The sequence below is a fragment of the Cyanistes caeruleus genome, chromosome 10 (assembly GCF_971803275.1).
Source record: "Cyanistes caeruleus chromosome 10, bCyaCae1.hap1.1, whole genome shotgun sequence".
Classification (NCBI taxonomy): Eukaryota; Metazoa; Chordata; class Aves; order Passeriformes; family Paridae; genus Cyanistes; species Cyanistes caeruleus.
The window spans coordinates 15,670,521-15,683,100 of NC_141710.1; the positions used below are offsets into that span (position 1 = coordinate 15,670,521).

The 12,580-nt window shown below is 47.4% G+C and overlaps 2 protein-coding genes across 4 annotated transcripts; both read left to right on the forward strand.

Annotated features, from left to right (window-relative positions):
* Nucleotides 1-101: 101 nt before the first annotated feature.
* RPL35A (ribosomal protein L35a) lies at nt 102-3,792 on the forward strand. Its single transcript, XM_023932990.2, has 5 exons — nt 102-207; nt 537-579; nt 1,791-1,943; nt 2,765-2,909; nt 3,734-3,792. Exons 2-5 carry the CDS (start codon nt 569-571, stop codon nt 3,755-3,757), a joined length of 333 nt encoding a protein of 110 aa, XP_023788758.1. The 5' UTR covers nt 102-207; nt 537-568; the 3' UTR covers nt 3,758-3,792.
* A 489-nt stretch (nt 3,793-4,281) lies between these two features.
* On the forward strand, nt 4,282-7,254 carry LOC147651320 (uncharacterized). 3 transcript variants are annotated; one of them, XM_023932985.2, is made up of 4 exons: nt 4,282-4,375; nt 5,197-5,854; nt 6,343-6,476; nt 7,189-7,254. In XM_023932985.2, the coding sequence occupies exons 2-3, from the start codon at nt 5,296-5,298 to the stop codon at nt 6,447-6,449; spliced, it is 666 nt and encodes a 221-aa protein (XP_023788753.1). In that variant the 5' UTR covers nt 4,282-4,375; nt 5,197-5,295; the 3' UTR covers nt 6,450-6,476; nt 7,189-7,254. The 3 variants fall into 3 exon arrangements, with proteins under 3 accessions (XP_023788753.1, XP_023788756.1, XP_023788757.1); XM_023932988.2 differs by having other exon boundaries at nt 4,285-4,375; nt 5,264-5,854; XM_023932989.2 differs by lacking the exon at nt 4,282-4,375 and adding an exon at nt 4,728-4,807 and having other exon boundaries at nt 5,264-5,854.
* Nucleotides 7,255-12,580: the final 5,326 nt, after the last annotated feature.

The window sequence follows — 12,580 nt, forward strand, 5'->3', positions numbered from 1 at the left end:
GGGATCGCTCTTGCGGGGTTCGCCCCCGGGGAACGCGGGGACGAGACTCGGGACAGGCCGGGCGGCACGGGCCCGCTGGAGCACTTTCATCAAATCGGCGCTGCTCACTCAGGCAGTGCTCGGGCTGCCCGCTCGGGTCCTGGAGGCGCGTTTCCCGGCAGGCAGCGCGGCGCGGGTCTCTTTCGCCGCCATCTTGGGGCGCTGGGGGTGAGGCGGAGCAGGGCCCCGGGCCGGGAACGGGACTGGGGGATGCTGGCCCCGCTGTGGGGCCGCCGGCGGGCGCGGGGCTCCCGGGACGCGGCGGGTGGCGCGGTCCAGGGCGGGGACAAGGCGGGATGGCGCCGATGCGCGGCGGATGGTCCCAGTTGCGGGTTGGGGCCCTCGGCTGGAGCGGGGCTGAGGCGGCTGCGCTCCGGGGGGGCGTAGGGTCCCGAAGCTGTGGGTGGCTCCCGGGTAGACCCCGGGTGTTCGGGGTCCCGCTCTCCGGGCCGGGCGGAGATGCTGGCCCGAGGCTCATGGCTGTGTGTCGTTTGCAGGCCTGCCGGGACCGGGTCTGCGGGAGGACACCATGACCGGGAGGTGAGTGACTGCCCGAGTGTTGTACCCCTGTTGAAACATTCCTGAGAGTGTTTGTTGGAGCAGTAGGCAATGAGCGGTGTTCCTCTGCCCAGTGTCCTGCTGGGCACTGTTGAACGCCCACGGTTGGGCGTCCCTATTCTGAAATATCTTGAACTGGTTTTAGTTGCTGTTAGGATGTACCACGCTCTCCCTGGCATGTCAGTAAATACTAGTGTAAAACATATGGGTTTGTTAGGATAGTGTTTGTGACTCCCCAGTGTACAGTGGAGCTTTGACATACACTATTTCCTTGAGTAAAGGAAGCAAGGTGGTTTTCTCATGGGTAAATTTCCTGTTGTGCCACCGAATTTTCTTTAGCTTGTAAGGATTGAGTTTGAAAGTGGAGGGATTAAATCTGAATGCTCTGAAGTTATCTGGAGAAGCTGTGGTTGTCCCATCCCTGGAAGTGTACGAGGCCAGGCTGGATGGGACTCTGAGCAACCTGGTCTAGTGTGAGGTGTCCTTGCCCATGGCAGGGGAGTCAGGACTGCATGGTCTTTAATGTCCGTTCAACACAAACCATTTAATGGTTCTGTGAATCACAGCTTTATATCTTAGTATCTGTCTCTGGAGTTTGTCTTGTTACACGTGTGGCAGGTAGAACTGGATATCTCGTTTGATCCTGCTGTATCCCAGGGCAGGTGATGGATGCCCTTGGGCCAGACATGCTGTCTACTCAGTGTGTGGGACAAGTCTTAAAATAACTTTACGTGAGGAGTGCAGGCAGGACTTTGTCCTGAGGAATTGCTGGGGATTTTGTGTAATGTCTGTGTCCAGTGGATGTCAGGCTGTTGTTCTGGCTGGTAATTCCTCTGAGGATACAAATCAGGGGCAGTTCATCCCTTCTACAGCAGTTACTGCAACACAGGACATCTCCTTTGGTGTGTAGAAAAAAAACAATGTTTACTCACCAGTGTTAGTAGACATTTGGAAATATCTGCTAATGCTGAAGCATTTGAAACTTAATTTGAAGCCTGTGCTGTAATGCCAGCAGTTTATGATAAGTAAAATATGCAATGTTCTCATAAATACTTCATGTTCCACATACTTCGCTTTCCTCTGCTAATTTCTATTAGTGTGGAATTAGCTTCTGCTGAAACTGCCTGTGATTTGTTTTTACTTTTGTTACTTCGGAGTGAATTATAATTTGCAGATGTTTTCCATGTTTATAGGCTGTGGTGCAAGGCCATTTTTGCTGGCTACAAACGTGGCCTGCGAAACCAGCGGGAGCACACGGCCCTTCTGAAAATTGAAGGTGTTTATGCCCGTCAGGAGACAGACTTTTACCTGGGCAAGAGGTGTGCCTATGTGTACAAAGCTAAAAAGTAAGTGATGTTTTATTCTTGTGCTGAATTAGCTAGTTTCTGTATCAGCTTTTGCAAATGCTTAGGAGATAATGATATTATATGATATGTTAGTGAGCAAGTGGGATGAGAAAGAAGTTTTGCCTAAGATTGAAAAAAACTGAAGGCGGATTGATGGAGTAAATTGAGCTGGGTGAATTAGTGTCAAATATTATGAACCACTGAGTTACTTAAACAGTAAAGTGATTTTGTGAAGCCTGGATGAATTTTTATTCTTTTGTGTGCCCATGTCTGAGCACTTTCTGTCACTTCTGCTCTGCTGCCATTGGTAGACACCTTGGCAACAGCTTCCTATTACTTCCACTTCCTTTTTTCCCTTGAATGCTGTTGTTAGAGTTCAGAATTGCCTTGGATAAAATTGATCAGACTGATAACTTGACCGCCATCATTTCCAACATGGCACATGGCTCTTCATTTAACGCAATTTCTGCCATCTATCCCAAAGCCTATTCTTCTAAGGTGTTGGCAATTTCATATTGTTGGTTTTTCAGTTTAATTGTATTAGCAAAAGTGTTTTCTAAATTTTTGAGCTTTGTAAGCTGTTAATAGTTATCCGATGGAACTTCTGATAAATTGCATGCTGTAATTACCCCTTTGAAAGCTACAGTGAAAATCCCAGGCCTGTAAAATTTCACAAGTTAAATAAAAGTTGACATTGGTCTAGTTAAAGAAGGCTATGGAGCTAAATTATTGAGGTGCCTTAGCGAGACCACATTGTCACTGCTGGTGACAGCAGAGCTGTGACTGCCCTGCTCAGCTGTTCATTGCCTCCTTTTCCCCAGCAACACGGTAACCCCTGGAGGCAAACCCAACAGGACACGCGTGATCTGGGGGAAGGTGACCCGAGCCCATGGGAACAGTGGCATGGTTCGTGCCAAGTTCCGCTCCAACCTTCCTGCCAAGGCCATTGGACACAGAATCCGGGTGGTAAGTGGATGTGTTTTAACAACAAGACATTATTGACAATTTTTGAGGTACATTTTAATTCCACTTAGCATGAGGGAACATTTGAACTGGTTTTTTTTCTGTTGCTGTTGGGTGTTCAGCATGGCTCAGTGACTGTTCTTTTGGAGCCTAGAGGGGCTTTTTCCTGGCTTCCTATGTTGTGGGGATTTGTCTCATTTTCAGGGGTTTGTGTGCTTGTTCAGGTTGTCTGGAAAGGCTCTTCAAGTTCCAGGACTCAGCTCCTTTCTAAAGCTGCCTTGATTTCTTTTCCACCAATCTACTCTGTGTGTTTTTGCACCCTTCTGCTCCTCTACCTGTTTGATTTTTCTCTTACCTCCCAAATGTTTTAACTGAGGGCAGTGCTGCTCCTACAGTTGGCATTTTAGCCACAGTGCTTCACTGTGACTGTCCCTTTAGGTCTCTCACCCAGAGTTGTGATGTAATATTTTCTTAGTGATGCTGTCAAAAGTTGTTACAAGAGGGGTGCAGTCCTTCCTTTCCGTCTTTCTCCTGTGCCTTAAAAAAAAGCACAGTAGGAGCAGCACAGATAATTCCTGAAATCCAGAGCCATTGGAACTCTGGTTGGTGTTGAAGGGCTGGCTGCCACCAGAGTCAGTGCCACCAGCAAAGTGCTCCTGCAAGTCACTGAGCAGCTGTTGGGCTTTTCCATTCTCACACCTCTTCTGTATAAACTGGGGATTGCTTTCATAGCAGATGATGAGATTCATGGTCTAGATTGTAACTGCAAAACTCAGGTTGGAATACAAGATTTCTAATGTGATTGTGTCTGGTTTTGTGTTTTACAGATGCTGTATCCATCTAGGATCTAAATTTTTATTGAAAATAAAATGGAGAATCTGTTTAACTTTCGTATATTTGTGGTTTTATTGCCTCCACCAATTCTGAGAGACCTCTTTCTCAGTAGTGTATCAGTTGACAGCACAGAAACACTACATCCTGGCAGTTGAAAACCTCTCTCACATCTCACAATAGTAGTTCTGGTAGAATCCCAGATAATGAACCTGTGTGTACCTGGGCAGCATGTGTGCCAGTAGTGTCTGTTTGTGTAAATTCTTTAAACACATTTTCATTGCATGGCTCTGCAGTGTCCAAGTGTTAATGCTGTTTTGTCAGCCAGCCTAATCCAGCCTAATCATGTAGGGCAGTGAGCATCTTCACAGCACTTCCTTAGTTCTTTTAGGTTTGCTCAACAGTAAGGTGATGAAAAATGAGCTTACAGTCTTGAAGTGCAAGGCTCAGAGTTTCTTCTATCTGAAAATCACCCCAAAAAACTGGGTAGATTGAAGGGAGGTTTGAGGCAGGTACAGGTTGTCATGGTTGCTGCTGATGTCACAGTCCCAAAATGACCTGTGGATGCCCTGTGAGGGCAGTTCCACATACACCAAGTAGTTCCATCATTTTCAATGCATCCCTAGTAGGTCAGGCAGGTGAGTGTTGGGTCAACCAAACCTCGAGGGCATTTCAGTGCAGTGCCTCCTTCCCAGGGCATGAGAGCTTCCTTCTCCTTGCCTGGCCCTGCTGCCAGTGTGTGTCAGGGAGCCCTCTGAGCTGTTGGCTTTGCATGTCTCCTGCAGTGGGTTGGTATTTCACAGCTAATCCTCTTCTTTCTGAAAAATCCTTTCAGAAAGAGGTGTAGTTGTGTGTGCAGAATACATTGTTGGGTAAATCAAAACTTTACTTTTAATTGGAATTAAAAAACTTTACCCAGCTACTCAACTCTGGTATAGAAATTATTTTGCTGAGACCTAAGCCTGCTTCAACTGCTGTCCTTCACAGCAGGACAGCCTTTGCCATGGAAAACTGCATTTTTTTAATGTGTGGAGAGAAATTGCTGCTTATGGGATATTCGGCCAGGTCAGGTAGGGCTTTTAGTCTTCCACAACTACCATTAGGTTTGACACATTGGATTTAAGGACAGATGGGATTTCCAGCTTTAAGCATTATGGAGGAAGGAGGAAGAAATGTAGTGAGCAAAGTTGACTGTAACAACAGTTTTGTAAGCCTGTGGTCACTGTGATATAGTCAGTTGCTGATGAGAAGGTAGTAAGTCCTTTTGAGTTTGATAAAAGATGCCCAAAAATATGTAATTATCCCTTCTCCCCTGTCACCTCTTTATATTGTACCAAACTGCAAAGGTACAAAGCCTTTTTCCGGAAGGTCCAACCCCGAATAGCAAATGGCTGCAATTTGTGAATCTTTGTATCAAAACTCAGCTATTTTCACATTCTTTTGCTCCCACCCAACCCAGCCTTGGCTGCTCAGAGCCGGAGGTGTTGCCTGTGCTGTGCAATTAGTGCTTCCACTCCTTTCCTCAGCATCACAGTAAACTGACGTGTGAGAGGAAACCATGGCGTCAAAGGAGCCGGCCTCGTTCGTGGACAGAACCACCTGGGATTTCCTCAACCTGCTGGACATGCTGGGGAACCGGAATGGACGGGTGGGTGTGATGGAAGTGGACCATGCTGAGTCAAGAGCTCCCTCATTGCTGGTGGATTTTACCCAGGACCTGTGTGGCACAGTGGACATCAAGCACAAACCACAGCAGGCAGAGAATGAGGGAAAGGAAGAAGAGGACCTGGTTGCCCCACATCTGATTTTTATGCTATGGCAAGCCAGTGTGTTGAAAAGGCTCATGCAGTGGGATCACCTGGAGGAGGCTGTCCGGGATGTGAGGAACCTCCTCCCCTGCCTGCCGAATGTGTTGGTGCTTGTGATGATCCGTCCTGACTCCCAGGAGCAGCTGGACCAGGCAGCGAGAGCGCTGAGGAGAATGCAGTGTGTGCTGGATGGGGCCCTGCAACTGACTGTGGAGACTGCAATTTACAGCCCAGGCCAGCCTGGAGGTGTTCTGGAGGCAAAGAAAGCTGCCTGTAGGGCACTGAGAGAAGCCTTGAACTGCCATGAAGGTAACTGGTTAACACAGCTAAACACAGGGGTGAGGGACACAAAAACATGCTCAGGGCAGAGTCTGAGGAACAGTGTAGATGGAAGTGGTGTTTGTTGACTGGATTCAGATACAAGAGGGAAAACAAGCTGGACCTTGTAGGTAATATGAGGCAGAACTTAGAATGGGGGTTTACATGCTGGGATGGGGATGGACAATGTGTCCGAGCCAAGTGTGTTTCCTCCTCCAAGTCAGATGGTGTTGGCTCTTCCTTGCCTCAAAACATATATAGCAAGCGGAAATGTTGTTCATTTCCAAGAATGTAAAGAACTGTAAGAACTGCAGTTCTGACTCCCTGCTGGAGCTTTCTGTGCTGATAACTGCTCCACAGCTTCACTGACCCTGAGTTCTTCATTGGAGGGATGTGCCAACATTTTTGGGTGGCCACAGGCCTTAGCTTTGAAGGGATGGTGCCAGGTGTTTTTCTATCATTTGTGTTTCTTCCCCTAGAAGTCGACTCCCAGGAGCCATTTGTTATTTCACTCCCAGAGCTCAGATACTGCCGAGTTCTGCCTGAACGTAGGGAAGAGAAGGTATCAAAGACAGATGGAGAATGAATTCCCTTGGGCAGCAGAATCTGTCAGGTTGGTTTTAGCACTGTCCTACTGGATGTCCCTTTGCAGAACGCTTCCTTCCTGGTGACTTGCCTAGGCCTTCTGCATGGATGAGATTCAGTGCATGGCTGCTGCCAGAAGGGGACGCTGCATCCTCAGCATCACACTATCGTTGCCACAAAGCTCAGAGTTCTTTGCTGCATTGACTGAACAATCTGCCCTGGGAAACTTTTATCAAAAATCACTGAGTTTCTGCTTTGCATGAAATGCCTTGCTTGATTATCAAAATGTCCCTAAGATACCTGTCCCTAAGAAAACTGTCAGCAGAGATGGAAGCAGAGCAGGCCAGAAGCCTCTTGCTTTTTAACTGTCCCAGAACTGAAACAGTGAGAAAAACTCAAGACCAAGGCCTCAGACCACCTTTTCCCAGGAGAACCTGGATACAGGAGTCGTTGGTACATGGTTCTTAACAGGAACAAAGCTCCTGAAACTCCACAGGGTTCTTTGTAGCAGGGAGTTTACCTTACGTACAAATGGGTACACATCCAGCAGATTGAGTTTCTGGGATGGGTTATTTTGGATGGGAAGAACTGTGGGAGTAGTAGAATATTTTTAAGTCCAATTACCCACACAATAGCTGAACTCATTTCCCATCCTCTCTGGGCATGGAAAAGCACTGTAAGTAGCTGCACTTTTTTGCATTGGGAGTTTATAAGTATTTTTTCTTTGGTGTTTTTTGTAGATATTTTGTCATCCTAAGATCTTCATTATCATCAAAAGAAGGATTAAAAACCTGGTATTTATCTCATTTCTCTGTGTCTGTGTGTATCTATAAGTTTTAAAGCTTATATCTAAGACTACAAAACTTGCTGAAGCTGCAGGTTTGTGCAGTATGGTACAGAAGGGGTGGGATTTGAGGGCAGTACAGATCCTATAAACTAATGTTTGTCAGAGAAAGAATTCTCCAGATTATTTTTCAAATACAGATTCTTTCCAGATCTTTAAGGATGTGGCTTTAAAAAGCAAAACAACCTTGCTGTAAGTGTTGGGTTGTCCTGGTGCTTGGTAGACTTTTGGATGAGATGACCAATTGCTCTGTTGTGGAAGAGACTTTCCATGAGCATTTCCATGAGATGAATTCTGCGTTTTATTACTGAGGACACTGGTTTTGGGTTTTTGGTCAAGCTAATGAAGAAATGGTTACCTTGAGTCAAAACAAGACATGTACATGTACAGGCTGTTTGTGAGTGAAGAAAGTTTGGCTTTAAAAATTCAGGATGTCCTAAATATTAGGACATCCTTAAAGCAAGAAGCCACAATGAGGTCCTGTGTCTCTATTATTTCCTGTAGCATCTGAAACACACAGATAACCACCCAAATCCAGGGATAGTCCATGCAGCTTTCAAGTTTCCCCTCTGGCAGCCTGTTTGTACTGTGTCCAGGCACTTCTGTGCAGGGTGATGTGGGGCACTGTCAAGATGAAAGGAAGAAACTCTGAGATGTGGCTGAAACCCTGGCTAGAGCTTGGGAGCACAGGAATCCCCTGCAAGGGCAAGTGATATAGCCACAGGGATGTGTGGCTGGGACAACAAGGAATGTGGTCGGCCAGAGAGCTGAGGAAAAGAGGCAGAAGGCCATCCCTGGGTGCTCTCAAGCTGTACCCTTGCTGCATTCTCCACCTAATCCTGGGTGGATACAGAGAAGTCTTAGAGTGCCCTGTAGTGTACAGGCCTCTTTCAGGGCTGGCAAACCAGGCAGATCCACACTGACCTGCTCTTCTCATTCCAGCAACTCCAGGGAAGCTGTTGGATTTGCCCTTTGCCTTATAAAAGGGAGCAGTTCTGAGAACCTGGGAGCTTGGCCATGCCGAGAAGGGGCTTTGTGAGAAGCAAGTAGGAGAATGCACGAGGCAGGGTTAGGGAGGCAGGAGGGGCTGTGTCTGTGTGCAGTGGTCCCAACTATTGGCCCCTTGGTGATCTCTGAGGTGATTTTTAAGAGGTGCTGCAAAAGCTAAGTGCAGAAAAGCTGGACTGTTGGTGTTGAAGGCATGTGTGTACTGGGAAAGAATGGAGACTAGTGGCTGTAAACAGCTAATCTTGGGTCCTATTTTCAAACCAAAGGCGAGGATCCAGCCAAGGACAACCAGAAAAAAGGCCAGAAGAGGTAGCTTGGTCCTTGGGTTTGATTTCATACTCATTGCTACTTATTTAACATCTTCCAGTGGAGGATCCAAGAGTGGCATAGGCTGACAGGCTGCTCCATCTGTCTCTAAGAGGGCAGGGAAGGACATCCGTCCTATGTCCAGGACTGACCAACACTTCATGCTCTCTGCACATGGCCCTGTGCCAGGTTTCCTTCCTCCTCTCCAGCCATACTTTCCTATGCCCCTCTGCCATCCAGAATGGGATGGTGACTCAAGGAAGCATGAGGAAACTTAGGACAACTGCAGAGATGGGCAACTTTTAAAGAGAACAGAATTTTGGAGAAAAGAGACAAGAAAAAAGTTCGAGGTTCTCCAGGAACCCAGGCTGTGTCACCCCACCCAGCCATGGGGTGCCAGGGATTTCTCAACTTTATTTGTTTATGGTGTGTAACCTGCACTGAGTGGAGTCCAGAGGGCTGTGATGACTTGGACAGATCCAGGCCAGGGCTGAGCTGCTACAGGTTGCCTTGGTACCAAAACTGGGTCTGCCTCAGCTGGCCCTGGAGGTGGCTGGGTCTGGGGTGAGGGGACCTGGGTCAGAACAGTGTGACCATCCAGTTTGGATTTAGTAGTGACTGAACTCATCACAGAAAGGGTTCATGTCTGGTTTGATACAAAGTTCAAGTTCCAGTGGGTGAAAAGTGGGAAGGTGTTTGGGTTCAGAGGCCTGAAAGACTGAAGGGAAGCTGGGGGAGGTCAGTGGAGAAAATAGGAAGAGCCATGGAGGAGTGAACATGAGGCAGGCTAGAAGTGAATCAGTGGGACTGGGATACTGGGGGCAGGAGTGGGGTTTGCAGTATTTTCTTCTCTCACAATTGCCTCTTCTACTACTTCTTTGGGGGACCCAAGGAGGTGTCCATGGATGAAGAGCTCAGCGAGAGCTGGTGCCCTGCAGCAATGCCCTAGTAGCAACTGGTAGTGCTACACAAGTAAAGCACATGCTTTCCAGCATCTAGTAAGGATGTGTTTTTCAAAGTAATAATTGAAGCAAGTTTGGAGAACAGACCAGTGGAAGAGCAAATGTGCAAAGGTTTGCTGAGGCTTAGCTTGTCTGCAGCCAGTTCCAGCTCCAGCTCCTACCTGGCTCAGAGGCTTTTCTAAGTGTCCCCATGAGCACCAAAGCTACTGAAAGGAAGAATTTAAGAAGTTGGAATTGTGGAAGTAGGCACCACATTATTCAATACTTTAGCCAAGAAACTCAAATTAACAAATCTAAGCCACTACAGCTGGGCCATTGGACATTGGGTTCAGAAGATGCTCCTACAGATTCCTTCTTGCTCATTCAGTCTCTGCTCTTCTACCATCAAAACCAGCACAAGAATCCTTTTTTCCTGTCCTCTTTTTAATCTCTTCAGGAGAAAGGTTTATCTTGGTAAATTCAGGCTCTAATGCAGTGAACCTTTTTTTGTTGTTGTTGTTGTTTATGCTTCAAGGCACTACTAATACACATGCCAAATTTGTTTCTCTGAACAAAGCATCTTCACTTCTCTTTTGAAGTCAAAAATGAACAGATGTTTTGTCTGCTCTGGACAGCTATGGGCATATGTAAGGGATGTGATGACCCTCATTTAAGTCTGTCTATAGTGACTGTCAGACAGATGTTTGATGGAATGCCAAGTCTTCTAAATACATCTGTGTTTTTGCTCAGATTCCTGACAGGGCTCTGAAGACATTTTGTGGGGTACTACAAATACTGCTGAGCTCATGTCTGCCTCTCAACTCTTTGAGTTGTACCTCTTTAAATAACACAAAGGGAGTTGTGTGCATTAGATCTTACCCCTGTTAATGAGTAAAGAAATGTAAACAAGGTTGTTTGGGTATTGTGGGTGACATTCACCTTTCCAAACAGCCTCTGCTGGCAGTGTTACATTTGTACTCAAACTAAAGAATTGCAGTGGCCATGAAGAACAGCTCTATGTCGTCCCAAATATAAGTTTTTAGTGGCTGTGCTGGCAGTTTGAACATTGAGCCCACTGCAGAGAAGTAGCCAGTGGTGTACTTGAGTTAGGAAGATACCTTCTCTGCAAGAATTATCTTCATAAATCTGGGGAATTAGAAAGTCAAAGCTAGCTAGAAAGTCAGCTTCCCAATGCCTGAGGCATCTTGGCATCTCGAGACAAATCACTGGCACAGTGCTGCTCTAGAAGAGCTCTGTGAGAGCCATGCTATAATGGTCTGCACATCAGTCAGGCTTTAACCAGTACCACCATGCCACAGGCTGTGCTGGCAGCTCATGAGGAGTTTAAACACTCTATGGATCTTGTGGAAGTTTCCCAGAGAAATGAGGATTTCTGGGGACCTGTCCCCTCCTGCTGCTGACACAACTAATGATGCTGATTATACCCTGGGCTTTTGTCCATAGGACCATGAACAGGATTCTGAACAGATGAAAAAAAAAATCTTGTAAATACAAAATCTGGGCAACACTAAGGTCAGAGCTGGCTGCTGAATTGTCTGACTTTGTAGCCCTCCCATGTTGACAGCTACTCTCAGGGCTACCACACTAGCATGGGGCCATGGGAGTATTGGCTCTTGCAGACCCTAATCTTTGGAAGAGGAGCCTAGTCTTTCTGTTTTACCTTCCTCTTTTTGCCTTGTCCCGTTTGCTTATCAGCACTTCTCCATGACTAAATTACTTTTCCTAGGACCCATGGCAGAAAGTCTCTCTTGAAGCCCTCATCCACGATGCTAGCCCAAGGCAGTGATTGCTATGCCTGCTATACTGGGGGAAATATTTTCCTTGGATTAAAATTGGTGCCATACTGTGACTTTCCTGAGCTGCCACACGGCTGTTGTGCCTGGGGATCAGCCTGTGGCACATCCCTTCTGCTGTGGCTGGTGATCTGCTGGGCTCTGGGGACAGATGACCATGAGTATGGGCAGGCAGCCCGCATGACAGCTCAGCCACATTTGTGGCATGAGTGTACCCGAATACACGTTGGGAATTGCTGATCCAGGACAGGCATGTGGATTTTGGTTCTGCTTTCACTCCCAGTACACTCAGAGACTCCACCCATCCCACAAGAGATGGTTTGGCTCCAAAAATCCTCAGAGAGCAATTGGCCAAGGTGACTCTGGCCGTTTACACCTTTGAGCTGTTTATCCCTTCCCAGGCTCTTGCAATAAGACGTTACCGGTTTGGAGGAGCCTGTGATATGGCATAGGGGAAGTAACGCATGTCATGGATTGTAACTTCCCCATGCAAGTGTCAGGACTGGGCACAGTGGCTTTCATTCACTGTCGGCTGGTAGATATGTGCGTAACAAGTGTCAGCACTGAAGCCCTGACTAAAGCTCTGTACTTATCCCTGGAAACATTTGTGCTTTGATGTGATGTAGTGTTGTTGATGCTCATGGGCCTGTGACTGTGGACTGTGTTTTGCATGGACAGAGGGGAAGTCAAAGGGGACTGGCTTGAGAAGGGACTCAGAGATGCACCATGTGGTATGAGGGCTGCAGCTCAGCTGTGCGCTTCTGACCAGTGGGGTGGGTATGTCCTTTGAGGGTGGAATTGTTTCCCAAAGTGGAATTGTCTCCAGAGGTGGCTATAGCCTGGCCAGGCTGTGCAACAGCATACTGCACACGATGCCAGAGACCACTCTGTTGCTGCTCTGGAGTTTGAGATGCCACACCATAGGGGACACCTTGGGAATGGATGCATGATCAGCTGGTCCTTTATCATAACCTCGTGTGTGTCCCACTCTGCAGCCACTATAGCCTCTCCTCATCCCCCTCTCACCTTCTGAACCCTTCCACAGCGCAGTTTTTTGCCTGAATTTTATCAACTCCTCATTGGGAACAAGACTAGCGTGTGCGAGAGCTCTGAGTCTGATCGTGTGGCAGACTCTTTACTACCCTCTCTGTTGTGCCCACACGGCATCAGGCAGAGGCTGTTTACCGCGGGGTTGTGCGGGTCCCGGGACGGGGCTGGC